Raw genomic sequence first — 27481 nt, 5'->3', positions numbered from 1 at the left:
TTATGAATTTATTATGCGTGTGGATTTGAGCAGACACATAATTAGTGATTTTTCGCGCTTCCCTAACAATACTTTTTGTGACATCGACGTTTTAATACTTATTAGGAATCTGACAGAACAAAAGATCCAGGAAAGAAAGAAGAATATGTTTTCATATTATTGAGAAGACCCTAAACCGACCAAACCGAACCGAATCAGAAATAATAGACATATTTCCATTCTAAATTTAAATTTTGAGTTATAATAATTTTAATATTCAATTGTTGGAGAAATACTTTTAGAAAAATAAAATTCTAAATTTGAATAATAATTATTTAATTATTTGCAATAATATCTTGTGATAAAAAGCTCACTTTATGAATTTATTATGCGTGTGGATTTGAGCAGACACAGAATTAATGATTTTTCGCGCTTCCCTAACAACACTTTTTGTGACATCGAGAGACGTTTTAATACTTATTAGGAATCTGACATAACAAAAGACAGAGGAAAGAAAGAAGAATATGTTTTCATTATATATTTTAATTTTGAGTTATAATAATTCTAATTTACAAATATTTCATAAGTCAGCCGTTTATGTCGATAACTCAGCCATATCAGTCAATTGTTTGAAAAATACTTTTATTACAAAAAAAAATTTTAAAAATTCAAATTCAAATTTTGAATTCCTTTTAAATAAAAAAATCGCTAAAATCTCATTTATTACGCGTGTGGTTCTTAACAATAAATATAAATATTGTTTGCATCTCCCCAATAATACTTTTTGTATTCTCGAGAAGGTATATAATAAATTAATATATCCATTGCATAATTCAGCCATAACTTTACCATAACTTAGTCAACCCTCAAATTAGAATGACTAAATAACCGACCAAACCGAACCGAATCGAACCAAAAAAAATAATTTTTCCAATTTGGTATTTTTGAATTGGTATGTTTGGTTAATTTCGGTTATATTCGGCTTACTTTCGGTTATATTAGGCTAATCTACTTAATTACAATATATTTTGAGTTATTTATGGTTATATATTAATCTAACCTGCCTATAACCGGAAATAACCAAAAAAAATTTTGATTTTTAAAAAAAATATGCAAATGGTAATAATATTAGTATATCCATATTACCACCTTACACCAAGCACATTAAAACACATTAGAACCAAAACCAAAAAACAAATAATATTACTCATCTGAACCCTACATCTCAAACCTTAAACTCTAACCCTAACCCTAACCCCTAAACGTCATGTGTTGTATGTTTAACACTTTCTGGTGAGAATGTGTAAAAATCAATCTTTATATATAATTATTACTTTTTATTGGTTATAATAATTGTAATATTCATATTTCAATTGTATATTTAAATATTGAGTTATAATAATATAAATTTACAAATATTTCATAAGTCAGCCGTGTAAGTCAATAACTCAGCCATCACTTAATCACTTTGTCGGAATTTTTTTATTTTTATTCGAATTTTGAGTACTATTTTTTAATTATTTTATATAATATATTGTGAAAAAACTAATTTATAAATTTAATACGCATGTGGATCTGATATAATTATTAGTTCCAGAATATGCTTATGAATCATCTTTATTATATCGTTTTCATTAGTTTTCAATTTTAGCTCAATATTAATAAATTTAATTTAATATTCTCCTCTCTTCTCCAAGGAAAATAATGAAGCTTTCACCCAACAAAAAAAAGTAAGGGTTGACTCTTACCAAAAGAAAAAGAAAAAGAGAAGGAAATTGCTTAAAAATCCCTACATTTTACAACAATTCCCATTTTCTATAAAGGAAATTAAGTATGATTTTCAGAATTTTTAAATGGCTACGATTCGAATATTTGTATTTAACAAACTGTACACATAAATCATCACATCACTAAACTCCCACGTAACCACATTAACAATCACAAAAGCCATGTTCTTCATTTTTTATGGCCCCCGTTTTATATTCAACCCCCATGATGCTGTAATGGTTGCAGGCTCAGAGCAACGGTTCCAGAGAGCGATTACCATACGGTCACCAGTTAAAGGTCCTGACCACACCTGCAATGAAACAGTTATCACAAATTTGAGTCCTCAAGTTTGTGTTACTGCTATTTCTATGAGTCTGGTAATTCTGTGGCTCCCAATTCAAACCTGCTGACATTCTCATCTCCATTGGCTTGAATTTTCCTTCCTTGAACACCAAGTGGGTCTGCAACCAGAAATGTTCTCAGATTCTCGTTCTTTGCCAATGAATTATGTGGACAATCATGTATACAGTGAAGCTAACAAGTCAATTAATATTAGAACAATTGTGATCAATACTTTAGTGTACTAGTTCTTACTTCATAGCAGAACAGTTTTTAAGATAAAAAAATGACTGCTTACCATTCCAACCACCAGTTCCAGCATAAGCAGCCCACTTGCTATTCAAATCAGCAACTGTAGTCATACTTTCATAAACATAAAAAAGAAAGTAATGCAATCAGATCATGATTTAAACAAACCAATCCCTCTCCAAGCAAAGAAATGATCATAACTACTCAAATGACACACGAGATTTATCTAATGCAAAGAGATTTCACCTTGCCCATGTATGTATCATTGATGTCCTCAGTTGTGCGCCAACTGTTTCCAACTTCTTTTGCCCACAAGGCAGGATCATCATCACCCCTGCATACGTAAAAGACATTTTGAGTATGTACCAATCACAAAGCGAATAAAAGATTGAGCGAGCATCACGCATGGGAGGGTATCTAGAAAGCATAAACCATATCAAGTCATTCAAAAACTTATACCAAAAAGATTACATGGTACCATATCAAATCATATAAAGATCCAACCTTTTGATTGGTTTTATGCCCAGGTTGAAACAGTTGTCATATTTCAGATAATCCACACCCTGGAAATCAAGTCTACCGATAAGAAGGCCTTTAAATACAAAGAAGGATAGCACACCTTTAGGTCCTTGATGAACCTATCAAAATGCTGGCGTACACCTCTGAGAAGCTCAAGTACGAACTCATTGCTCTGGCATGGGATTTTAGTGGCTTCAAAAATAATGTATGTGAACCGAGTTTAGGCTCAGCCAATCCTAAGCTGAACTTGGGTTTCTTTCCCTCTTTGACTTTAGGAAGATTCAACTCCAGTAAACTTCTTAGCTCGTCAGTCATAACACCTACCAACATCAGATAAATCCAATTCCAGAGATCAATGATATAATCAAAACAATGAAACAAATTCAGGACGCAAACAAAAATATGAAACAACAATAAATTGAAGCGCTCTCTACAATATATATCCAGGGGTTTTGAACTATGAGGTTGAAAATAACGAGTATTTTAATTTGGTGATGTATATATATTTTTTTTTTTTTTTACTCAAAATCGAAAAATAAAACTCCATGGGTAAATTATAATTACACACAGAACACTAAACAAACATTTGAGTAATTTTCAAAAGATTTATAGATATGAATAATAAACCAACTTTTGGATAGCTAATGATGATAGGCTTTAGAGATACATCAAAATCATGCTTCTAAATTTAATACTAAGTGCTAAAGTAAGAGTCTAAATCATCAAATGGTAGTTGTAACCTTAAAATCAAAAAGTTTATACTTTCTACTTTGTAGAATATAGATGTGATTTATAGCCAACTTTTCTTTTAAACCCATTAAAAGTTAGGCTCTAAAGATACATCAAGGTCCCATGCATGCACTAATTAATCAATTTTCAAATAAATCATCTACTGGAAGATTGGTTTTGTTAATGGGTATTCTACTAGATCTGCTAATTTGAAAGCGAAATAACACTTATGACTTAACTTTATATGTATAGTAAAAACGTTTATAGATAGATAGATCCTAAAACCTATAGTTAGTCCATATATTTTGTCAAGTAGCATTATTAGTAGAATTTAGTTATTTTTTGTTTTCATATTAGCAAAATCTGTTTATGGTTTATTGGATGGTGATCAATAATTACAGAACGTGTAGTTTTCTGTTCATAGCTAAGCAAAACTGTATGGAGAAAACGAGTTTATAAAATTCAACATGCATGCGTATGGATCTAAAATTAAACTAAGGTTATACGTTAATGATATTCGAAGTTCCGAACGAAGAAAATAATATATAGACTCACTCAAATAATCTCTTTCTCTCTCTCTCTCTCTCTCTCTCACTATCATCGTTAAATTCGGCAAAGCTTTCGCTTGCTTATTTATGGCAATTTCTTACATCGATCCTTTAGTTTAGTCTCTCTCTCCCCCTTTGTCGATTCAGACACAGAGAGGAGAGAGAGACAAAGAAAATGAGACTTTTGTTGATCATGGGACAAGAGAGACTTGACGACGAAGAGAGACCCGAGTCACCTGATCTTCACGTCTACGGTGGTACACCATCTCATTCGACGCGTCTAGGCCCGATCCGGTGTTCTGCATTCGCCGGAGACCTGATCAATCCAAAACAAACGATAAAGCGAGGGAACAAGAAGAGAATACGAGCTTGTTCCGAGAGAGGAACGGCTAAAGCAGCCATTGGCGTTATCGCGATTTTGGGTTTCTTTTGCCTCGTTAATTGGTTCATGCTCTCTCGCCTTCACGAAGGTCGTGTCTGGCTTCGAAGAGGACTCTCTAAGAACCCTAACCGGAACCCAAAACTGATTCTTTCACAGGTCAATGACCTGTTTCTTCTATAATTACTTATGTTTCTTGTGTTACACTCTTTTCACATACAATTTTTTTTGTGTGTTTTTTTTTGGGTCTAATCTTAAAGTTTTATTCGATCTAACTTTATGTTGTTGTGTGAACCAGAAGGGAGAGCGTAAAAGGTTTGAAAAATCAAAGAGGAAATATAATGGAACATATGGTCGGATGTTGAGTTTGGCTTCTCATGCTTTGGGAGAGGTAAATGTAATCTTCAAAAACCAATCTTATACTTCCTTTGGCCATAACGCTGTTTTGTTACTCTTAGTTCTATTTCGCATGGTAACGGTTATTGTAATGGTGTCTGATATTTAGCAGAACAAACTTGAGCCAAAAGACTTATGGCAGGAGCCAAGGGAACAAGCTTCGGCATGGAAGCCTTGCGCTGAGAAACGTTCTTGGACTCCTAATGGTTTCTTTCTCTCTCCCTCTCTTTCTTTAAATTTGTATTACAGCTTGTTTCTTATGGAGTTTTACATGTCCTGAATTTTAGATGGCAAAAATGGATATATAATGGTAACTGCAAACGGAGGGATTAATCAACAAAGAGTTGCTGTAAGTTTTCTTCTCCTCGTCCTACAATTTATATTTAAAATTTCTCTAGTGGACTATAACTATTTCATTTCTTCACAGGTATGTAACATTGTTGTTGTAGCTCGACTGCTCAATGCGACTCTCGTCATTCCTAAGTTCATGTTGAGTGACGTTTGGACAGATGCAAGGTAACTATTGTAAGCTCTCCGTCCTCTATCTCAAACTAGCTATAACCATTTTCAAATCATATATACTTACGACAGAAGACTTGGCTTTTACATTTGTAACGGATGTATTGAACTTTGATACTTCATATAGTCAGTTTGGAGATATCTACCAAGAGGAACATTTTATGAAGTATTTGTCTCCCGATATTCGGATAGTAAAGGAACTACCAAACGATCTTCAGTCTTTGGATCTTGAACCAATCGGCAGTGTCGTGAGTTTTACATATATTCTCTCCCTAATCTTGATGCGTTCGAGTCTCATCTTTCTGTTTTCTTTTTGTTCATGTTGTTGTCACTTTTATCTCTCTTAAGGTGACAGATATAGAAATGATGAAAGAAGCCAAACCAGACTTCTATATGAAACATATTCTCCCTATACTACTCAAGAACGAAGTAGTCCATTTTGTCGGATTCGGTAACCGCTTAGCCTTTGATCCAATGCCATTTGAGTTACAGGTAGATAATTTCTTTCAGTCCTCTGCATTTCTATCTCTAGTTAGCTTCTTTGTGCTAAACTTTTTTGGAAGTAGAGGCTTCGGTGCAGATGTAATTTTCACGCGCTAAACTTCATCCCGAGAATACAAGAAACTGCGGCTTTGCTTGTGAGGAGATTACGAGGAAGCGGATCTTACGTTGCACCTCTTGATCAACAACTTCTTGGTCCAAAATTCGCTTCCTCAGTCTTGGACAATAAGTCGTCTGATCCTCCTTTGCAGCAGGAGGGTGCTTCTTCTTCTAAGTACCTTGCTCTCCATCTACGGTTTGAAATCGACATGGTGGCTCACTCTCTATGTTACTTTGGAGGAGGCAAAACAGAAGAGAAAGAGTTCGATTCTTATCGCCAAAAACACTTTCCATCTCTTTCAACTTTAACTAAAACAAAAAAGTTTGTTCCTTTTACTTCACACTCAAGCTTCCTCTTCCTTGTTTTCAAACCTAAACCTAAATTACTCTGTTTCGGTTTTCTGTTGTAATTAAGGTTCCCATCTGCTGATGTTTTGAGGACGGAAGGACTTTGTCCGTTAACACCCGAAGAAGCCGTGCTTATGCTCGCGGCTCTCGGCTTCAACCGTGAAACCCGAGTTTTTGTAGCTGGCGCAAATATATATGGAGGATCAAAACGGTTAGCCGTGTTAACAAGCTTATACCCGAACGTAGTCACCAAAGAGAAGTTACTAACACAATCCGAGCTACAACCATTCAAGAACTTTTCATCTCAGGTACATAACAAAAGCAAAACGTTTCCATGTAGCTTAATTTGATCCGTTTTAAGACCTCATATGTGTTTTTTTTTTTGTTTGTTTTCCTTTTGGTGTAGCTAGCGGCATTAGATTTCATCGCTTGTGCTGCGGCAGATGCGTTTGCGATGACGGATCCAGGGAGTCAGTTATCGTCTCTAGTATCGGGCTATCGGATATATTACGGAGGCGGGAAAATGCCGACAATAAGACCGAACAAACGGAGACTTTCGGACATATTGATGAAGAACAGTACGATAGAGTGGAACGTGTTTGAGAAAAGAGTAAGGAAAGCGAATAGACAAACAAAACATGTATCCGCTAGACCTACTGGACGCAGCGTTTACCGTTACCCAAGATGTAAAGAATGTATGTGTCATGCATGATAAAGATCAATAATAATAAAATTTCATGATTTTCCTACTTTCTACTCTCTTTTTTTGCCGTCCGGTTTTGATTTGGTTTATTGAGATGGTTAAAAGAAAGCGATTAACAATGGGTTGTTCTTCTTTTTGTAACGGTTTAACCAATTGATCCTATTTTTGTGTTATCATGTTTCGAATCAAAACGTACGAGTTGAGTTTTTTCGTTATATGATAAAGATTTTGGTGTAACATTCTGATTTACCAGACCGGATTAGTTGCATATTTGTTGTTCTAGTAATCAGAGTAGGCAAAGTTCAGAATTTCATAAAATCACATTCACAACCCACCTATACAGATCAACTGTAAAGAATGTTTTTTTTCCTTTCTCTTGGGGTTTGCAATCTGGTTTTTCTAGTAAGTTTCACAAAGATTTCGAAATCACATAAATTCAATTAAAAATACGAAAAAAAAACTAACTAATTCCTCTAAAAAAGTAGGCAAAAGTCAGAATTTCGTAGAACCAAAACAACCAATTAACATGGGGGAATCCATAAGAACAGAAGAAAGAAAAAAGTGAGAGAACCAAAGCAACTAGACTACCAGGTTCGAGGTTGTAATATTTGGCGGTTTGGTGGTGGTCATCAGCAAGTTGTGTCCCGGTGAAGACGAGCCTCTGTTGAGAAGGATGAATGCCTTGTTTCTCTTCGATCCGTTCCTTGATCCAAGCAATCGTGTCCATTACATCAACCACCAACACCCACTTAAAGCTAAAACGATGTCGTTCTTCATTCCCCGCTTTTCCATTCAAAATATGAACGTTGCTAGTGGATCATCTAAGTATTATTTTTATTGGAACGTGCAAGTCACGCTCAAAGTTCGGCGCGTGACATAATCAACAAATTCTCAATCGACGGAGAAACACACGTGGCACGTACAGGAAATACAACCGTTGCCGCCCCCACGTGGCAGATAGCTGAACTCGTGATCAAATCTAATAACAATGCACTTAAATTAATTGAAATAAATAACGCTTTACTACTACTAATGACGAAATTAACTTTGAAGAAAGAGCCAGATAGAAAACTCTGACTATACGCGGACCAACATCACCTTATTATATATATATTTAATTAAATTCACCCAAATGCGCTAATCAACAACAACCAAAAAAAAAAAAAAAAAAAAAAAAAGAGAAAGCTTTTTGGACATTTAAAAAAGTGTCTTCATCTTCTTTTCTTCCTCGTCCTCACTTTATTATTATTCCTGATCCGTGTTCTTTCAGCGTTTTTACACAGCTATATCAACGACAGACACATCGTCTCTTTTTTTTTCCCTTCTACTTTCTTTGGTTTATGTGTAAAGAATCAGACCGATCTCTCTCTCTCTCTGTTCTTTAAAGAGTTTGGTGAATGTTTTTCTCAAGCTTCTGTATGAAACAGTGACAAATCTAAGGTATACCCTTACTTCTTTAATTTGGTTTTCTAGTTTTTTCTTTTTACATTTTTTTTTCTCCTTCTTCAATTTGGTATTTAAGTAAACTAATAATTACTACTAGTTAGATTGCTTATACAGAAATTTTAGGAAAAAGTGTATTTTCTTGTCAGAAAGATACGTTACTCCAACAACAAAAAAATAAAAAACACAATTTTTTTCTGGGTTTTTGGGTTTCTTTTAGAGATTTTGATTCTAATCACTTGTTCAATGTACTAGTTTCTCAATTAAGCTTTTTTTTATATAAAATTATTAATGAGTGATGTTATTCCAAGAATGTAGAGATAAAAGTTCTATCTTTTTAGAAATGCTGTGAATTTGTTCTCTTTATCAATTCCTCCTTATCTTCTTCCTTTCTCAAAAAGATTTTATAGGTTTACCATTTAAAAAAAAAAAAATCTTTATAAATATAAATTTCCATATTAATTACTTCTTCTTGCTTTTAATAAATACACAACACAACACGCCATTTCAATGTAAAAACTTTTGTGATTTCAAAGGTTTTTTTTTTTTGAATCGATTTTGCAGGTGAAGAAGCGTTTGAATTCCAAACGGGGGATTATTAGATTTGAGATATATATAGATTGAGAGCTAAAGAGTTATTAAAGAGAAGAGATGGCAACACTAGGAGATATTGGAGTAGCAGCAACGATCAACATACTCACAGCCATCATCTTCCTTTTGGCATTTGCAATCTTGAGGATTCAACCTTTCAACGACAGGGTTTATTTCCCTAAATGGTATCTCAAAGGTATCAGAAGCAGCCCTTTGCATTCTGGTGCTCTTGTCAGCAAGTTTGTCAATGTCAACTTAGGCTCTTACCTCCGCTTCTTGAACTGGATGCCCGCTGCTCTTAAGATGCCTGAGCCTGAACTTATTGACCATGCTGGTTTGGATTCTGCTGTCTACTTGAGGATTTACTTGATTGGGTACTCATCTTTTTTGTTAATTTTTATTGTGAAAGGTTGTTGCTTTAGGCCTTTAGCATGGTTTCATCTTTAAGACTTATTATTTGTTGTTTTCTCTGTTTTTATTTATTTTTTTTTTTTAATCAGGCTTAAGATCTTTGTCCCCATTGCTTTACTTGCGTGGTCGATTCTTGTACCTGTTAATTGGACTAGTGAAGGTCTGCAACTAGCGAAGCTTCGTAATGTTACATCTAGTGATATTGATAAGTTATCCATCTCGAATATCGAACGTGGTTCAGACAGGTTTGCAAATCCTATAAAAACAAATCTCATATCTGATTCTTTCATCCTTCTATGTCTTTAAAGTTTGTGTTTTTTGAAGGTTTTGGACTCACTTGGTGATGGCTTACGCCTTTACATTCTGGACTTGCTATGTTCTGATGAAAGAGTATGAGAAAGTAGCTGCTATGCGTTTGGCATTTCTCCAGAACGAGCAACGGCGACCTGATCAGTTCACGGTAAAGCATTATTATATATGATCACTGATCAGTTTTGTTTCCTGATGTTATAACCTTTGGACTGATCCAGTTTGTTTTCACAGGTTTTGGTTAGGAACGTACCAGCAGACCCAGACGAGTCCATTAGTGAGTGTGTGGAACATTTCTTTCTAGTTAACCATCCAGACCATTATCTTACACATCAGGTTATAATCTCATTCATTACTTAGAAATAATCAGTCTTTTTTTCCCATGTTGTGTTTAAATCTTACAACTTGATTTATCCAGGTTGTGTATAATGCAAACGATTTGGCAGCACTAGTAGAGCAGAAGAAGAGCACGCAGAACTGGCTTGACTATTACCAATTGAAGTATATGAGGAACCAGGAACAAAGGCCAAAGATAAAGGTAACTAAGTGGTCTTAGACACAAACTTAAAGAAGCTTGTCTCTTTGTCTCGAAACTGTCTTATGTTGTCTTATTTGGGGAACCAGACGGGGTTTCTTGGTATATGGGGCAAAAATGTTGACGCAATCGATCATTATATAGCTGAAATCGAGAAATTAAACGAGCAAGTAAGTATCATTTGTCTTCTCATTTCTTGCTACAACACCTTTCTCAGTTAAAACTAGTCAAACCTGACTTAGCTTTTCTTGAGTAGATATCGGAGGAAAGGAAGAAAGTAAAGAAAGATGACTCGAGCATAATGCCAGCAGCTTTTGTCTCTTTTAAAACACGGTGGGGTGCTGCGGTTTGTGCACAGACACAACAGTCGAGTGATCCGACCGAATGGTTAACTGAATGGGCTCCCGAGGCAAGAGAAGTGTTTTGGTCGAACCTCGCCATACCTTATGTCTCTTTGACAGTAAGAAGACTTATAATGCACATTGCATTCTTCTTCCTCACTTTCTTCTTCATGATTCCTATAGCCTTTGTTCAATCCTTAGCAAGCATCGAAGGCATCGAGAAACATGCTCCGTTCCTCAAATCCCTCGTCGAGAAGTAATGTTTCCCTCTCTCTCTCTCTCTCTGTCTCTCCTCTCCTTGTCCACTTAGATGTTTGAATATGCTATGTTTTGCAGGGACCTTGTTAAATCGTTTATCCAAGGTTTCCTACCGGGTATTGTGTTAAAGCTCTTTCTAATATTTCTGCCGAGCATTTTGATGGTAATGTCCAAGTTCGAAGGGTTTGTATCGTTATCATCGTTAGAGAGAAGAGCGGCTTCTCGATATTATATGTTTAATCTCGTCAATGTCTTCCTTGGAAGCATAATCGCTGGCTCTGCATTTGAACAGCTCGATTCTTTCCTCAAACAATCCGCAAATCAGTAAGCTCTCTCCCTTTTCTCTATGTCTCTTGGGGGAACGTTATAGATTGTTGAGCTTATGTATTGTTGCACTTGTCAGGATTCCTAGGACGGTTGGAGTCGCCATACCGATAAAAGCAACGTTTTTTATTACATATATAATGGTGGACGGTTGGGCGGGTGTTGCAGGGGAGATTCTGAGGCTGAAACCTCTCATCTTTTTCCATATAAAGAACTTCTTCTTGGTGAAAACTGAAAAGGATAGAGAAGAAGCAATGAACCCTGGACAGATCAATTATCATGCGACAGAGCCTCGGATTCAACTCTACTTCCTCCTCGGTCTTGTCTATGCCCCTGTGACTCCTGTTCTACTCCCGTTCATTATAGTCTTCTTCGCATTGGCCTACCTCGTATTTCGTCATCAGGTTAGTAAACAAACTCTGCTTTCTTCTTTTAACATCTTCAAGATTATTTTCTCTTGTCAAACTTTTCCTTGGTAATCAACTAAACCGGATAAAGTGTTAAATCGTTTGTTCTTGAACTTTCTTGTTTGACTGTTTTTTTTGGCTTTATTGCAGATCATAAATGTGTACAATCAGGAATATGAAAGTGGGGCTAGGTTCTGGCCAGATGTTCATGGACGTATAATATCAGCATTGATCATCTCGCAAGTCCTTTTAATGGGACTACTGAGCACTAAAGGAGCCGCTCAGTCCACGCCTTTCCTCCTCGTCTTACCGATCCTCACATTTTTCTTTCACCGGTTCTGCAAAGGCCGGTACGAACCAGCATTCCTCCGTCACCCCTTGAAGGTTAGTCGACAAAAAAATCTCACATTTTTACTCAAACCAAAGGTTTTGTCATCTGTTAAGTAAAACTCTGTATTTGATTCTACTGTATGTGGCTGGTTTTGGTTAAGTATATCTTTTTGATTGAGATATCATATGGTGTGGTTTACAGGACGCAATGGTCAAAGATACATTGGAAAAAGCTAGAGAACCAAACTTTAATCTGAAACCGTATCTTCAGAAAGCATATATTCATCCGGTATTCAGAGACGACCACTATGAAGACAGTCGGTTTGATGATATGTCCAGTTATTGCGTCGAGGATTCGGATGATGAATGTGTTACTGTGCCAACGAAACGTCAGTCACGGCTAAATACTCCGGCGGCTAGCCATGTTAGCCGCGGTTCCTCGCGTTCGCCACCGTCAAAGTGTTAAAAGAGACCCCCATTGATTCACTTAAACCGGGCTTGGGTTTTATACCTTCATACAGTATATAAAGAAATTGAAAGTAACATGTTGGGAATTTTTTGTTTTTTATTAGTTTTGTTTTTATATAGTCAGATTTTGTATATTATGAGAATATTTCTGGTTCTGACTTTTGAGTATGTTTTACATTAAATATTTGGGTTTAAAATATATACTTTTCTGAAATCCCATTGGATATGTTCGTGACAATTGTTGTCTTGTTGAGGAAAAACAAATCAGTGCTAAAAGGAATCTATATCCTTATTGCCCAACGCCTCAACCATCGAAGTGTATCACACATCTGTCAATACCGAACAGGTTCGAAATTTAGTTTCTATTTTTAGTAGATAAACTACTCCCAAAGTTCCGAATCTATGCGTGGTTTTTTTATACTAAAAAAAAAACACACACACAACACTTTAGTTTCTTTTGATAAGTCAACACTTACAAAAAAAAAAAGAAGATAAGAGTCAACACTGTATTGTAGAGTATAGTATTTTTTTAGCAAAAATGGTTATACGTATTTATTTCTCTTTAAATGCTAACAATTCAAAAGAAAAAATCTGACCACCATAATAATAAATGCAAAATTGAGTAAATTACTCTCATAAATATAGAATGGTAACTGGTGGAATAGTATACATTGTACATAGGAATAATTTATTTCCATCTTTTCTTATTATACACACACACACATATAAAGAAAAAAATATTTTGGTTGAAAAAAAATTATCAAAGAAAAACATATTTCTTTATATTCAACTTTATTAACATATCTTCGTATTATTTACAGAATTAGACAGCCTAAAATTACACCCATGATTGATATCATATTAAAAAAAAACAGCTTTAGAAAAAATCTTTACTTATAAAAAAAAAACTGCAATTATGCCTAAGATTTTATCCATATTGTGTATATCGATGAGTAATTTAAGTTTGAGTAAAAAAAAAGCTTTGGGTGGATGTGACGGAGAGCGAATCAGTGGCTTCGGGGGTTCTAACAAATCGACACGCGCGCGCGTGGTTCCACTCATAATCCGAACGTACGGGTAATATGAATCAGTCGCTTTAGCTACTTTTTAGAATCGCTTCTTCTTCTTCTTCCTTCCTTCTTCTTTGACTAATTAAATTTTTTTTTTTTTTTTTTTTTTTCTATTCCTCAGAGAAACTCTTTTTTAAAAAAAACGTTTTCGAACATATCCTTTTCTTCTTTCTTTATGTTTCACTGAATCAGGAAGTTCTGAATGCGTTTCGCTTCGTTGTGTGAGAGATGTCGACTGAATTTGAGTAGATGAATAAATCTCTTGTTTGAAAAAGCTTTTATCAGTATTTTAAAAAGGTGATGCTACTCTCTATACTCTCTGACCCTGTTCCCAAGACTCCTTTTTTTTTTTTCGGTTTCTGTCGTTTAAAATTCTTATTTCTTGTTATCTTGAATCCGATATTTATGTTTCGAGTTCGTCAAGTTCTGTTTTTGTTTTAATATTACCCTAATACCCCTTGTTCCCTTCACTCGACTTAATAATCTCTCTATCTGGTTTTGGTTTTTGTGATTGTTAGGGTTTTAGAACTGTATACTAATTTGATAGTATCCATTTCGTAATGTGTGGGAGAAACCTATAATCTTGGAGACTTCGGTGTAGAATCCTTTTTCCGGTTTATTTTTTTTAAGGCTAATCCTATATAATCTGAGTCTTAATTTTTTCTGGTTTTTGCAGGTGGAAATTGAGAATTATGGAGAGTCTAGTAGTAACTGCTAATGGAGTGAACAATGGTGTGAAGGAGAAGAAGAAACTGGTTGGGGCAACGAGTCTCAGCAGTGGCTCATCGGATTTAGAAGAAGAGAGTAGTAGTGTGGAATGTGTGAAGCGAGTGTCTAACAAAACACGGAAACGCTCTAAAGCTGATGAGATTAAAGCGAAATCTTCAAGAAAGAAGAGACGAGTAGGAAGTGGTGGGGATGATGATGAATGTGAGGAAAAAAAAAAGAAGCAGAGGAGCTCTGTCAAAAGGAGAGCTAAAGAAGAAGTAGAAGAAGAAGTTGTTGATGATGAAAAGAAGAATCGGGAACGAAAACTCCAAGTTGTTCCTTTCAGCAAGGCAACATCTCGTAGCCGGAGAAAGAATTCAGATAGTGCGGATGTTTGGTTTCGTGGTAACGAGATAGATGTTGTTAGCGCTTCCAGTTCGCGTTTTGACTCTGAACTCTTGGATTCTCATCTGAAAATTGAGTATTGGAATGACTGCAGAAGCATGACAAGGAATTTGAAGGTAAAACATTTGTTCTTCTATACACAACCAGAACACATGATGTGTGAAAATCATGTTTCTTTTTTGCTTCTCCTACACAGGCAGATTTGGGAGATCTTGCAATTTGCCATCAATGCTCTCAAGGGGAAAGAAGATATCTCTTCATTTGCACTTTTTGTGAAGAAAGATTGTATTGTCTTCCATGCATAAAGAAGTGGTTAGTTTTTTTGTCCTTAACTTTTGTTACATTCTTTCTTCTGTCTATGTGCTTCAGTACCGTTTATACAAAACTTGCGGTTTGTCACAGGTACCCCCATATGACCAAGGATGATGTCATAGACCAATGTCCCTTTTGCCGCAGAACTTGCAATTGCTCCTCATGTTTGCATTCGAGTGGATTAATCGAGGTATGATTGTATTCTTACCAAAGGGTTCATAATTGAGAATTCTCAATATGATTGGTTTTTCATGAGTGCATCCTCATATGATCTGTTTGTCTTACAGACATCAAAGAGAAAGCTGAATAACGACGAAAGATTTTATCATCTTCAATACTTGATTGTGTCAATGCTTCCTTTCCTGAAAAAGTTTTGCAAAGCACAAGATCAAGAAATCGAAACCGAGGCAAAGGTTCAAGGTATATATATAGTGATCTTCCTCTACTACTAACACAAGATTTTTTTCTTGCTACAAGATAACGTAATTGATTTGTTCTATATAGGAGTAGTGGCTTCACAAGATGATATATCTGAGTCTCTATGCTCAAATGAAGAGCGCGTCTTCTGGTAAGTATCATCCTTTTGCATGTGTTTGAATAGTTACATGATATTGTATCTATTTCATATATTACTGACTTGTTATTTTTTTGCTGTAGTAACCACTGTGCAACTTCAATTGTCGACTTGCATAGAAGCTGTACAAAGTGCTCTTATGAGCTTTGTCTGAATTGTTGCGAAGAGATCCGTGGAGGAGGGCTTTCAGAACGCTCGGAAGTCAAGCTAGAATTCGAGAATAAAGGGGCCAGATATATGCATGGCGAAGATGCAGAACCAAGCTCTTCTTCTGTTTCTAAGGATGAAACTATTAATATTACATCCATTAAGTGGAATGCTGATGAAAATGGAAGCATACCGTGTGCACCAAAAGAGCTAGGCGGTTGCGGTGAATCTGTGTTGGAGCTTAAGAGAATCCTACCAGTGACTTGGATGTCAGATTTGGAGCATAAGGCAGAAACATTCTTAGCCTCTTATATTATGGATCCGACAATGTCATATTGTAGATGTTCATCTGATTTGGATGAGAGTATGAAGAGGAAGGCAGCTTCGAGGGACGGATCCAATGACAATTACCTCTACTCTCCTGATTCTTTTGATGTCCTGATGCAAGAAGAGCTTTTACATTTCCAAGAGCATTGGTCCAAAGGTGAACCAGTGATCGTTCGAAACTCTCTTGACATCACAGCTGGTTTAAGCTGGGAGCCAATGGTGATGTGGCGGGCTTTATGTGAGAATGTTGATTCACCAACTAGCACTAACATGTCTGATGTCAAAGCTATCGATTGTTTAGCTAACTGTGCGGTAAAAACTCATTTCTTATAACGTTTTTTTGAAGGTGTTTTAGAGGTTCCATAGCTCATATTGTTTCTTAATATTTCAGGTGAAGATCGATACTCGATGTTTCTTTGAAGGATATAGCAAAGGAAGAACATATGCTAACTTCTGGCCTGAGATGCTGAAGCTGAAGGATTGGCCTCCTTCAGACAAGTTTGAAAACCTCTTACCTCGCCACTGCGATGAGTTCATTTCTGCATTACCATTCCAAGAATATAGCGATCCTAGATCCGGAATCCTCAACATTGCTGCAAAACTTCCTGAACGAATCCTTAAACCAGATCTTGGTCCAAAAACCTACATTGCATATGGGACTTCAGATGAGCTTGGTAGAGGCGATTCAGTCACTAAGCTTCACTGCGATATGTCAGATGCAGTAAGTTTTCGGAATTCTTACACAATAATGTTAAATACAAATGTAGTTTGTCAAATAATATAAAGGTGTCTTGTTTGTAGGTTAATATCCTGATGCATACGGCTGAAGTAACAATAACTGAGGAGCAAAGAGCTGCAATCGAAGCTCTGAAACAGAAACACAAACAACAGAATGAGAAAGAGCTTCAGGAGCAAATTGGTTCAGAGGGAAAAGAGATTGTGAGTTATGAGAATGAGTATCATGATGAAACGGGAGGTGCACTTTGGGACATATTTAGAAGAGAAGATGTTCCTAAGCTTGAAGAGTATCTAAGGAAGCATTGCAAAGAATTCAGACATACTTTTTGCTCTCGTGTGAAAAAGGTTAGCAAATATAAAATAATCTGCGAAACGTTTCGTTTCTGAGTCTCTAGTAGGTTATTTTGGCTGATAGGATTCTTTTTGTTAGGTGTATCATCCTATACATGACCAGTATTGTTTCTTGACCGTGGAGCACAAAAGAAAACTCAAGGCGGAATTTGGTATGGTTTACTTGTAACTGTAATAACTGTGACTTCCCAACGTTATATTCATATGTTTGTTTTGATTGGTGTTCTTTGAATATAAGGGATTGAGCCATGGACATTTGTGCAAAAGTTAGGAGAAGCAGTGTTTATTCCTGCGGGTTGTCCTCATCAAGTTCGGAATCTTAAGGTTATTGTTTGAATGATTCTTGTCTTATAAACTATAACTTCTCATTGTAACTAATATAACAAATTTTTAATGTGGATTTGGAACAGTCGTGCACAAAGGTAGCTGTTGACTTTGTTTCCCCAGAGAACATAGATGAGTGTCTCCGTTTGACTGATGAGTTTCGACAACTACCTAAGAACCACAAAGCCAGAGAAGACAAACTTGAGGTGAGTCGTTTGCGGTGATTTCTAACTTTGGATTTTCTTTAATTGTTTTAATCTTCTTTGAATCTTTGGCATGTGAAAAACAGATTAAGAAGATGGTGATCTACGCAGTGGAACAAGCTCTGAAAGAAGTGGAGACATTATTGGCAGATCTCAGCTAAAAAAGCCTCTCTATGCTTTATTGTTGTTTTAGGATTGACAGCAGATTTTTTGTAGGACTGTAAAGCCATGACTATTTGTAGTTGGCTTTTGCTCTTGGGATATATATATGAAAGAATTAATAGACTAGTACATAAATCGTGGTTTATTACTAGATTAGGTCAGTTTTTTTTTTCTTACTAAAGTAGTACTACTTAATTGGTAAAAGTCGTTTAACCATTTGGTTATCTGTTTAATTGCGGGTATGCCATTTTGATTAAAAAAATCGGATTCTATCAAAAAAAATTGAAATCGTGAAACCCTAGGGAAAGTTTAATTGTGTTCTATTGTGTGGTGTCGACTTGGCGAAGCGATTGCAGAAGCGATATCGTCGGGGATTCGGACGGAGATCTCGGTGGGTGGTTAAATACATAATAGATTTCAGTACAAATTTGGGTTGGGTTTCGTTGGGAGATTATCTTGAAGGGAAAATCAGCCGCGTTGTAACGAAATAGAGTAAGGGGCGAGTATATATGATTGACGTATTTTGTTAAATCTTGTTGAAATATCTAATGGAGGGTGTGGTGTTTATGCTAGGGTTAGAATCGGCGAGAAGAAACCGGTGAGTGGCGGGGTGCTAACGAAGAAGGTTGAGTCGAAAGAATTTGGGTTAGTGATGAAAAAATCCAAAGGTAAGTGTGTGATTTGAGAGAGATGTATAATTTTGAAATTGGGTGTTTGGGATTGAGTTTGATAAAGGAGTTTAGGAGGGATATGGGAGGGTATAGGAGGAAAAGGTTAGGAGATGTTTTGTATTGTTGTTTTGTGGTGTATTTAGCGTTGGATGTAGAGTGTTGTGATAGAGTTGTAGTGAGTGTTGTGATAGTGTTTTAGAGAGTGTTGTGATAGAGTTGTAGTGAGTGTTGTGATAGTGTTTTAGAGAGTGTTGTGATAGAGTTTGATAGATGGTTGTGATAGAGGTGTGTGAGTGTTGTGATAGAGTTTTCGTGAGTGTTGTGCTAGAGTTGTAGTGAGGGTTGTGATAGAGTTTTTGTGATAGAGTTGTAGTGAGGGTTGTGATAGAGTTTTTGTGATAGAGTTTTAGTGAGTGTTGTGATAGAGTTTTCGTGAGTGTTGTGTGATAGATAGTTTAGTGAGTGTTGTGATAGAGTATGATAGATGGTTGTGAAAGAGTTGTGTGAGGGTTTTGATAGAGTTTTAGTGAGTGTTGTGATAGAGTTTGAGAGAGTGTGGTGTTTAGGGTGTAGAAAAACCAAGACTTAAGAAGATTTGTCGTTTCCGCTAATCAGGAAATAGAATCTAATATAGTATTGTGTTGTCTTTTGCAGTTAAAGGATCAAGGGCAGAGAAGAGGTACCCTCCAAGGTTGTATCCTGAAGGGAAATCGTCTTTGCAAAGACGGAGCATGCATAATAATTGCACATTGAGCAATTTTGGATTTATGAAGGAGTGCATTGGGGAAGATATGTACACGAAAATCAAAGAGAAATCGCAAGTAGGAGTTATCTTAGAACTTGCGGATAGTGATTATGTATGGTGGCCAAAGTTGGTGCACTACATATTAACTCGACAACTGGCAATAGAGAGGAGCTATGAGATGTGGGCATTGATTGAAGGGAGTCCTATCAGGTTTTCTCTTTATGAGTATGAAGACATAACAAGCCTGAAATGTGATATGATAGATAATGAGAATAAAGTGGATGTTGATCACACTCAATTCTGGGCTGAGTTAAAGGTTGATGTAGGGGTTGGTCCAAACTGGTTTGAGTTGGATGAAGCGATGAAGAATCATCGGACCTTGCTTCCTCAAATTAGAAAGAGGATTGGACTGTTGTTTGTCCTTCATGTTGGTATATTGGGACTATCTCGGCCCAGCAGGATTCCATTAGAGTATGCGAAACGAATGCTGGATATTGAGGTGTTTGAGAGATTTCCTTGGGGTCGTGTTGGATTTAAGGAGTTGAATCAGTCAATTAAAATTGTGTCCTTTGAGAACGACACATATGCTATACATGGATGTGTACATGTTCTAATTGTATGGGCATTGGAAAGTTTGGTTAACTTTGGGAAAAAATATGGGAGGAAACGGATCATTGATGATGATGATGTCGAAGTTGTTGTGCCGCTTCTTTGCTGGGGTGGAGGCCGACCAAGGATTTCAGTTGAAGCAACCTTAGTTGCAGAGAAGAAGTTAAAGAAAAAGGTAGGGTAAATATCCAGAATAAACTTAGTAAACCTGTGAATTTTATATGTTGACAAACCCTATTGATGTTTCTATTTTTATTTGTGTGTCTTTGACGTGTAGGTTGACGTTAAGCATTTGGTTTTCAGACGTGAAGAGGATATATATCCAATGTGGCCAAGGGAAAATGCAGTATTTGGAGAAAGAGTTGGTGGAAATAAGTTGTTGGATAATTTGCTACATGATCTTTTCCTCGGATGTGTAGATGAAAAAGAATGGTCCGGTGATGGAGAGGAGGGTGTCTTCGAGGACCCACCTCCTTTGAAGAAGTTTACGCCATCTTCCTGCTCCTCCACGCACAAGAGAGCAAAAGGTCCGGTGAAGCTTAAAGATTTAAATGATGATGGTGCCGATGATGTTGAGCTGGAGGGCGGGGATAAAGGGGCACTAAAAAGTGTATTAAAGGTTTTGAGTACTCTTGATTGGAAAATTGATGAAATGAATGAAAACTTGGGAGGGAAGTTGAAAAGTATTGGTGAACAAGTGAAAGAGATAGAAAAAAAGGTTTCAGTCCTTGAGAATGATGTGATCCAGTTGAAGAAAGGAAATTCTGGATTACCTGATAAGGCAGCTTTGGAAGAGAATAGAGTTAGAGAAGAAGTTCTTGCTGCCCACGATGAAGAATCAAAAACAGGGGAGGCTGGTGGTTCTGCCGAGAAAGATGAGGTATGATGGGTTTTAAATAAAATCTTTTTTTAAATTACAATGTGAAATGTTTTACAAAGAGGAGTGGTTTGTCTGTGCAGACAATGGAATAGTTGGTGGGCATTGAAACGTTTTGAAGCTTTAGTTTCTTTCTTAGCCCTGTATTATCTTCTTTTCCATTTTCCGATTCTCTTTTTAACGTTTAATTGGTTGTGTAGTCACACAAGACTTGACTTGTTGATTTAAATTTAGTATTTCAGTTTCTTAATAAATTTATTCATCCATGTTATGTGTTTCTATTAATATCTCCCGTTTTAGTCATGGGCAGTAAAGATGAAGCAAACATCGCAGGAAGATTTTCCTTTTTCATGTGCGGTGAGAAACCCTACTAAGAAATCCATGTTGCAAGCGAAGAATGCTAAAAATGTAAGAAAGGAAGGCCTTACTTGGAAGGAGAAGCTCTCGACCCCTATTACAAAGCAACCTATTGTTGTTTGCCTTCGAGATACAAGTCAGGAATTTACAACACCCAAGAACCAATGTATAACACCGTTTGCTTTAGGTGGGACTATACGTGACCAACAAAAAGCTGGAGAGGTTGGTTGTACACAGGAAAAGCAACCCGCATCGCCAGATTCAGATTCAGGTTTTTCAGACCCTATTGAAAATGCGGCTAGGAAAAATATTGAATCGGCGCTAGACAAGTTGTATTTGTTGTGTAAGGATGATGGAGAGAGTAGTCTACATAAAAGGGATAGAACCCTTGCAGCAACAAAGCTTGACCCCTACATTGGGAGTTCGGTGGTTAAGCGCATTCTTAAGGGGAAGGTACTTTCACCAAGGCATTATGATCCTTTTGAGAAAGTGTCTGCAGGCAAGGTTGACAAGTTAATGGGGTTCATAGACAATGAGCTGTTAGTCTCCCTTTTTTCATGATGTCAATTTATTGTATACTGTGTAATTATTGTGTGAATAATTGTTTAATTTTGTGTTGTAGAGAAACTGGTCTCGACACCTGCGACTCATCAGCTAATTTTTACTTAAGGATAATGACACCAAAGGAGTTGTGGCCTAAGAAAGATCCGACTTACGGTTGGTTGAAGGATGCGGTTTGTTTATGACACATTTACAGTTTATATGAATGAATATTATGGAAACAATCGGATACTAACGTTTTATTTCGAACCTTGCAGCACTTGTGTCCACTGATGCATATGCTTAGGAAAATATCTATGCAGGCGTGTCCCCCTTCTTAACCGATAGGATTGCCTTCTTAGATCCATGGTTTGTCAATCAATGGATGCAAGACTACAAGCAGTTTAACAGTCAGAAGAATTGGTTGTTCACTGATATGTATTTCAAAGTATACAATGGTCTCTACCCTAATTACGGAGTCACGAAGAAGAGGTGGGTTGATGATGTTGATGTTCTGTACTTTGCACACAACATCAACAATGACCATTGGGTAGCTGTAGAAGTGGACTTAGTGGGCAGAAAAGTTAAAGTTTATGACAATATATGCAGCTTGTACAAAGAGGATGAGGTTATGAAGTCTTGCAAGCCATATATGCGTATGGTTCCAGCGTTGATGCATATTGTCGCCACTCCTGAGAACAAAAAAAAGATGAGTGCAAGGGCTTTCACGTTTTATAGGTCTAAAACGTGTCCCCAAAACTTTTAGCAAGGGGATTGTGGAATTTTTGCATTTAAATAAATCGAGTGTTTAGCTATTGGCATTTCATACGAAGGTTTATCTGATGTTGCAATGCCCGCCATCCGACTAAAACTTGCTGCTGAGATATTTGATGAGGTTCCAGACACTGATTGCTTCATCCAAATGACTGACCCAAAACCTCGTGGTTCCGATACTGGTGGCGTTGAGTTTCTGTCACAGCGAGCAGCCTTCATATAATCACCGAGTTTCATCAAGAAGGAACTCTTTTATATTATGTACTCTAAGTTGCTAACCAATATTTTTTGAACTTCGACTGTGATGTCCAAGATTCATTTTGTATACATTACAACGTTGCATGTTCTTAGATACAAAGTATAGAACATGCAATTTTGTTATGATCTTGGGGTCGTATTTTGTAAACATGGGTTATGTATTTTGGGATACATATGGCGGTGTAAAAGTTGAAAGTTGCATGTAATGAATGATGGTGATGTGAACATCTATAATGTTGTTGGTTTTTTTGTGTATACAAAACGACTATAAAGTATATGGAACGATTGTCCTAGTAATCAACATTCATATTACACATATTCCTTACCCTAATTAAAACATGGATAATACCCACCTAATACAACTTAAAATATTACACATAACTGATACAACTTACAATATTACACAATCGAAAAAACCGTAAACGAACTGGCAAATACATCCCGACATTAGGAAAACGATACAATAATATGAAACATGATAGATTTTACCTTGCAACACATTTCTCGAAATTTATAAGCGTAGGTGAATGCGAAACAATTTTCACATATGTCAAGTCCGCTGTGATGCTCTGACCAACACAGAGGAGCAATTTCGAAATGATAATACCCATCAAAAATATGATATCCAAGAAGACCCATTTCCCTGATTTGTGTCTCAACTTGATCAGCGATCATGATAGCGTCGTGTATGTGTGGGACCTTTCTGGAAAAGCTTTCGTCAAAAGTATACCGTCTTCCAAAGCTCCACAGCAGATGAGCATCATAGCATATGCGAAGTGTGCGTATATACTATCAGTTGCGGATTCACCAAGCGTATCCAACACCGCTTGTGAAGGACTAACTTGAGTCAATATCCTTAGAGATTCAACGTATTTTGCTGTGGGATGTCCTATCTCAAGACATTTCATCAAGAAGGGCCTATAGGAGGAAGAAACATTAGCAAGTTGGCCATTGAATATAAATTCATCCAAATCTACCTCACACAAGACTTCGTTGGAGTATACAAGCTCTTTGTACGTCGGTCCCGCAGCGATAAATGGACCAAGGTTCCTAAACCCATGCTTCCCCAGACGGCGGATTATATCAGTGACCATGGGCGTCGGAATGTAAGCCATGTTGAGTTTCACTTTGTGTTAGGGTTAAGCGTGTTAGGCCAACACATTCATATGCAGCTTTTATAATGGGGTTGGAAAAAATTCATATTTTTACTCTAGAGTGGACGTAAAGTAATTTTACAGTTCACGGTTGAGAAGAATCATTAATGTGGGTTAAATGTTCCATTTAACACACACCTAACTTGGTAATGTGATAGAGGTTTAAAGTGAGAGTTTTAAAAGGAAAGAGGTCACATAATATAAGGGTGTTGTTCCAGAGTTAAATTTTGGCCACAACCAAGTCATTTACCACAGTTACAAAAAACAAACAAATATTGTCACTTAATATATTAAACATTGCATGTTTGACGATTGTGGCCGACATGTCCACAGTTTCCACAACAATGGGATTTCCTGGGCCTTTTCCTATCCATGGCAATCTCAACTGGGCCTTTAGCTCTACTCAGCTTCGGTCTTCCAGATTGAGTCCTTACATGTGGTATTTTAACTTTCTTCTCAATGAAATTGTCTGGTAATGGGCAGGTTTCATCCTTCGGCATAACTGATTTAGCATAACCATGTCTTAGATAATCTGTTCGAAAATAGGGATGGCACTTAGAAATTCTTGAAATATTTGCGGTCTCCAAGGCAGCAATTGTGTGGATACACGGTAGTTTGTCAACATCAAACACACGACAAGAACACTTATTTTGTGATAGGTTGACCACATTCATGGATGCCCCACTTCTAACTTCATATTGGTTTGGATCAATCTCTTGGACAGTTAGCAAACTTGCTCGAGCAACTCGGGCCTGTAAAGCAGAGGGCACTACATATTTAGTAGATGTAAAACGTGAAGAAGCTCATCTGCTTGACAAATAAACATATGTTATCTTACCTGGAGAAGCGTCTCAACTTGAGTAGTCAGAATAATTGTCATAAGAGCAGACTGTTTCCGTCTCGCAGCAAACCATCTAGTCAACATAATCTGTATCTCCTCTAGCAGACTAACTATGGGATACTGTCTAGCTGCTTTTAAGACATTGTTGAGAGACTCCGCTATGTTGGTGGTGGTAAAATTACACCTATCACCTGGAAAATGGAACCGACTCCACTTACTAACATCAGCCCGCACCAAATACGCGTGTAAGTCTGGGTTCGCCTGTTGCAGTTGCTGAAACAATTCATTGAACTCTTGGAGCCTATATGCAGTTGCAACCTTCTTCACCAAACCAAACGTCTCAGAGCCTTTAAATCTAACCAGAATATTTTTGTGTAGATGGTAAGTACAAATCCCACGACTAGCAAGAGGATAAACTTTTCCTATTGCTTTCCCGATGGACTTATGTCTATCTGGTATAATGGCAAGCCTTTCATCATCTTCAATAACACGACTGAGTTGTCTAAAAAACCATTCTCATGACTCATCATTTTCAGTATCGACCATAGCAAAAGCTAGAGGGTATATGTTATAGTTCCCATCTTGTGTCGTCGCCATTAGCAACGTTCCTAGATATTTTCCTTTCAAAAAGGTACCATCAAACACTATGACTTTCCTCATGAATGGGAATCCATCTATGCTAGCCCCAAATGCTATGAAAATGGATTAGAATCTATCTTCTCCATCCACTTCTAACCTAGTCAGAGTTCCGGGATTTGCTCTTCTAATCATATATAAGTACGAAGGTAGTTCTGAATATCCACTTTCATAACTACCCCTAACTAATTCACGAGCACAATTGAGAATACGATGATCTTTCCAATAACCCATCTACAACAAATTAGGAATAAGAAAATGTATAAGATCAAACATGAACTTACTGCCATATAACAATCAAGTGTAATGTTCCATACACTTACCTTTATTCCATACCGTAGATTAAGACCAGCTGCAACATGGTTTGGCACAACACCAATCCCTAAACCCCCAACGAATTCCTTGTAGAGTTCTGCCAAAATATCTGGTGTTGCTTTTCTTGCACGCCTATTCCGTTCGGTCACGGAACAACTGTGTTGCCTTTCATAAATCCAAATATGTAAAATTGGAGAATCACCAATCGTTGAAGCTCTCACCCTCCACCGACCGCCACGAACCCAACATTTCACAACATACAAAGTAGGCCTTGATTGAGGCACATAGAAGTCAAACTTTTGGACGACACTTAATATCTTCAATCTAACACACAAAGCTTTTCTTGACTCATATGTTTCCCCAACCGCTATATCAATTTCATTGATATCTAATTCCTCAAACAGACTGCGAAAACTACAATTACTTTTAGGAAACGAACAACCTGTTTTTGCTTTTGTTGTTTCCACAATTGCCTCTTCGTCGTCCTTAATTTTCTCAACTTCATTATCATTAAGCACACTATACTCTTCATCCCCTGAACTTGCTCCATCTGGGTCATCAAAACAATCAAACCTCAATTTGTTGTCTTCATCGTTTTCTTCCTCGTCTTCTCCCACTTGTCTTTTCCCTGCCGCCTTCACTTCATAGTAATCGTGACTGGTAGCCATCTCCAATTTATTGTATTTCCAGCTTTTAGAGATCTCCTCCTCCTCCCTTGAATGGACAATTTCAACACAAAGCCGACTCACTCCTTCTGCTTGACTTTGTCGGATGAGTCCTTGAAATTGTCTCCCATTACAAACAAACACCGGCGGGGTGTCCTCTGGTAATGAAAAAGCAAAGTCTTTGTTCCTAATTTGTATGATAACTTCACCTCACAAACTCTTCTATCTAACCCGAAATCCTCATACACCATTTCAACAAACTCCTCATAACCAATTCGTCTTCTCAGTCCTATCACTCTACAACCTCTTCTTGCATCCACCCTAAACACCCAACGGTTGCTAGAAAATACCCACTTCCCACATAACAAAGGGATCTCCACCATTTCTCGAGCAAATTTCTGAAAGTACTGGAATGGATGGGTTCGAGATGTGTTCGGCTAAGGAACACATCTTCAGGGCAAATTTGTCTTTTCATTTAGTAGGGAACTCCCTTTTAACCTACAAAAAATTGTTACAACTCAATAACTCTACCACCACACCAAACATAAATTCTATGGTTCTTATGCTAATTTAGTCAGTATAACTCTATCATAACATCCTTTATAAACTCTATTATCAGCTATAACTCAATCAACACCACTAGCTCTACTGTCACTTCTTATTAGTCTGCCACATAACTCAATTCCATATTATTACTTTACCATCACTTCGTGTAAGTCTATCATCAATCTCTATTTCACGCATAACTCTAACAATCTTTTTATAATTTACTCTACCACCACTAATTATAACTCTACGGCTCTGACTTAATCTACTAAATAACTCTATTGAATTTACTAAATCTACCATAACTATTTATATCTCTGTCGCATAACTCTACTACGCATGTAACTCTATCGCTTAACTATATCTCTCCCGTCACTATACTTTAATCTACCGAATAAATCTAAGTAAACCGATTAAACTATTATATAATTCTACCAATTTTAACTAAATTTACCATTACTTCTACGGTAGACTTATGGTTTGGCGAAATTTTTTCCCTCCAAAAACAGCTCTCTTTTAACACTCTCACCGATGGCATGTAACGTAATTTCCTTTTTCCGAACACATTCCGCCAAAGACTGTTTTGGCATTTATAAGCAAATCTACCTACCCCCATTCTAATAATAAACAACGATTTATGTACTAGTTTAGTAAAACTCCCTATGTATATTATGTAACAT

General features: G+C 36.8%; 7 protein-coding genes across 16 annotated transcripts; 4 read left to right on the top strand and 3 right to left on the bottom strand.

Moving 5' to 3' along the window:
* Positions 1-1754: 1754 nt before the first annotated feature.
* LOC147927843 (alpha-galactosidase 3-like) lies at positions 1755-3433 on the bottom strand. Of its 2 annotated transcripts, none has more exons than XM_087484831.1 (5): positions 2954-3433; positions 2581-2668; positions 2384-2448; positions 2150-2207; positions 1755-2056 (listed from the first exon to the last, which is right to left on the bottom strand). In XM_087484831.1, the coding sequence occupies exons 2-5, from the start codon at positions 2661-2663 to the stop codon at positions 2038-2040; spliced, it is 225 nt and encodes a 74-aa protein (XP_087340957.1). In that variant the 5' UTR covers positions 2664-2668; positions 2954-3433; the 3' UTR covers positions 1755-2037. The 2 variants fall into 2 exon arrangements, with proteins under 2 accessions (XP_087340957.1, XP_087340958.1); XM_087484832.1 differs by having other exon boundaries at positions 2839-2973.
* Positions 3434-3855: 422 nt separating this feature from the next.
* LOC104739849 (O-fucosyltransferase 2-like) lies at positions 3856-7121 on the top strand. Of its 9 annotated transcripts, none has more exons than XM_010460318.3 (10): positions 3856-4668; positions 4808-4900; positions 5018-5111; positions 5193-5254; positions 5333-5421; positions 5552-5672; positions 5773-5916; positions 5991-6346; positions 6440-6680; positions 6779-7121. In XM_010460318.3, the coding sequence occupies exons 1-10, from the start codon at positions 4306-4308 to the stop codon at positions 7082-7084; spliced, it is 1869 nt and encodes a 622-aa protein (XP_010458620.1). In that variant the 5' UTR covers positions 3856-4305; the 3' UTR covers positions 7085-7121. The 9 variants fall into 9 exon arrangements, with proteins under 9 accessions (XP_010458620.1, XP_010458619.1, XP_087340951.1 ...); XM_010460317.3 differs by having other exon boundaries at positions 4009-4668; positions 5015-5111; XM_087484825.1 differs by having other exon boundaries at positions 4074-4668; positions 5333-5430.
* A 1003-nt stretch (positions 7122-8124) lies between these two features.
* Positions 8125-12706, top strand: LOC104739848 (hyperosmolality-gated Ca2+ permeable channel 1.3). Its single transcript, XM_010460315.3, has 12 exons — positions 8125-8515; positions 9083-9483; positions 9610-9765; positions 9845-9980; positions 10064-10165; positions 10248-10367; positions 10454-10534; positions 10621-10961; positions 11042-11287; positions 11367-11691; positions 11845-12078; positions 12227-12706. Exons 2-12 carry the CDS (start codon positions 9170-9172, stop codon positions 12488-12490), a joined length of 2319 nt encoding a protein of 772 aa, XP_010458617.2. The 5' UTR covers positions 8125-8515; positions 9083-9169; the 3' UTR covers positions 12491-12706.
* An 859-nt stretch (positions 12707-13565) lies between these two features.
* On the top strand, positions 13566-17948 carry LOC104739846 (lysine-specific demethylase JMJ26-like). Its single transcript, XM_010460313.2, has 13 exons — positions 13566-13859; positions 14239-14791; positions 14872-14987; positions 15078-15177; positions 15275-15407; positions 15492-15555; positions 15645-16347; positions 16427-16756; positions 16837-17118; positions 17204-17276; positions 17363-17448; positions 17535-17654; positions 17738-17948. The coding sequence occupies exons 2-13, from the start codon at positions 14255-14257 to the stop codon at positions 17810-17812; spliced, it is 2619 nt and encodes an 872-aa protein (XP_010458615.1). The 5' UTR covers positions 13566-13859; positions 14239-14254; the 3' UTR covers positions 17813-17948.
* A 213-nt stretch (positions 17949-18161) lies between these two features.
* Positions 18162-21873, top strand: LOC104739847 (uncharacterized). Its single transcript, XM_010460314.2, has 6 exons — positions 18162-18305; positions 18387-18481; positions 19139-20013; positions 20116-20718; positions 21016-21611; positions 21695-21873. The coding sequence occupies exons 2-6, from the start codon at positions 18466-18468 to the stop codon at positions 21816-21818; spliced, it is 2214 nt and encodes a 737-aa protein (XP_010458616.1). The 5' UTR covers positions 18162-18305; positions 18387-18465; the 3' UTR covers positions 21819-21873.
* Positions 21874-23315: 1442 nt separating this feature from the next.
* Positions 23316-23759, bottom strand: LOC147927842 (uncharacterized). Its single transcript, XM_087485904.1, has one exon. It carries the CDS (start codon positions 23757-23759, stop codon positions 23316-23318), a length of 444 nt encoding a protein of 147 aa, XP_087342030.1.
* Positions 23760-24088: 329 nt separating this feature from the next.
* On the bottom strand, positions 24089-26258 carry LOC147927841 (uncharacterized). Its single transcript, XM_087485903.1, has 4 exons — positions 25599-26258; positions 25376-25509; positions 24637-25141; positions 24089-24550 (listed from the first exon to the last, which is right to left on the bottom strand). The coding sequence occupies exons 1-4, from the start codon at positions 26256-26258 to the stop codon at positions 24089-24091; spliced, it is 1761 nt and encodes a 586-aa protein (XP_087342029.1).
* Between the last annotated feature and the right edge of the window lie 1223 nt (positions 26259-27481).

This window comes from Camelina sativa, chromosome 14 (assembly GCF_030686135.1).
Source record: "Camelina sativa cultivar CO46 ecotype springtype chromosome 14, ASM3068613v1".
NCBI lineage: Eukaryota > Viridiplantae > Streptophyta > Magnoliopsida > Brassicales > Brassicaceae > Camelina > Camelina sativa.
Note: the sequence above shows the minus strand (reverse complement) of the source record. Positions and strands in the feature narration are given on the sequence as shown.

Bases quoted from the DNA above. Each gene is read 5' to 3' on its own strand.
- LOC147927841 (XM_087485903.1), bottom strand. From the start codon at position 26,258: ATGGCTACCAGTCACGATTACTATGAAGTGAAGGCGGCAGGGAAAAGA. The intron at 25,510-25,598 runs GTAAGTGTATGG...AATTTGTTGTAG, and splicing joins ATCTACGGTATGGAATAAAG to ATGGGTTATTGGAAAGATCA. The intron at 24,551-24,636 runs GTAAGATAACAT...TCTGCTTTACAG, and splicing joins AAGTTGAGACGCTTCTCCAG to GCCCGAGTTGCTCGAGCAAG.
- LOC104739848 (XM_010460315.3), top strand. From the start codon at position 9,170: ATGGCAACACTAGGAGATATTGGAGTAGCAGCAACGATCAACATACTC. The intron at 10,535-10,620 runs GTAAGTATCATT...TTTCTTGAGTAG, and splicing joins TCGAGAAATTAAACGAGCAA to ATATCGGAGGAAAGGAAGAA. The intron at 10,962-11,041 runs GTAATGTTTCCC...TATGTTTTGCAG, and splicing joins CTCAAATCCCTCGTCGAGAA to GGACCTTGTTAAATCGTTTA.
- LOC104739849 (XM_010460316.3), top strand. From the start codon at position 4,306: ATGAGACTTTTGTTGATCATGGGACAAGAGAGACTTGACGACGAAGAG. The intron at 4,907-5,017 runs GTAATCTTCAAA...GATATTTAGCAG, and splicing joins ATGCTTTGGGAGAGGTAAAT to AACAAACTTGAGCCAAAAGA. The intron at 5,112-5,192 runs GTTTCTTTCTCT...CCTGAATTTTAG, and splicing joins ACGTTCTTGGACTCCTAATG to ATGGCAAAAATGGATATATA.
- LOC147927842 (XM_087485904.1), bottom strand. From the start codon at position 23,759: ATGGCTTACATTCCGACGCCCATGGTCACTGATATAATCCGCCGTCTG.
- LOC104739846 (XM_010460313.2), top strand. From the start codon at position 14,255: ATGGAGAGTCTAGTAGTAACTGCTAATGGAGTGAACAATGGTGTGAAG. The intron at 17,119-17,203 runs GTTAGCAAATAT...TCTTTTTGTTAG, and splicing joins TTTGCTCTCGTGTGAAAAAG to GTGTATCATCCTATACATGA. The intron at 17,449-17,534 runs GTTATTGTTTGA...GATTTGGAACAG, and splicing joins ATCAAGTTCGGAATCTTAAG to TCGTGCACAAAGGTAGCTGT.
- LOC104739847 (XM_010460314.2), top strand. The intron at 20,719-21,015 runs GTATGATGGGTT...CTCCCGTTTTAG, and splicing joins GTTCTGCCGAGAAAGATGAG to TCATGGGCAGTAAAGATGAA. The intron at 21,612-21,694 runs GTTAGTCTCCCT...TTTGTGTTGTAG, and splicing joins GGGTTCATAGACAATGAGCT to AGAAACTGGTCTCGACACCT.
- LOC147927843 (XM_087484831.1), bottom strand. From the start codon at position 2,663: ATGATGATCCTGCCTTGTGGGCAAAAGAAGTTGGAAACAGTTGGCGCA. The intron at 2,449-2,580 runs GTGAAATCTCTT...TGTTTATGAAAG, and splicing joins ATGATACATACATGGGCAAG to TATGACTACAGTTGCTGATT. The intron at 2,208-2,383 runs GTAAGCAGTCAT...TTCTGGTTGCAG, and splicing joins TGGAACTGGTGGTTGGAATG to ACCCACTTGGTGTTCAAGGA.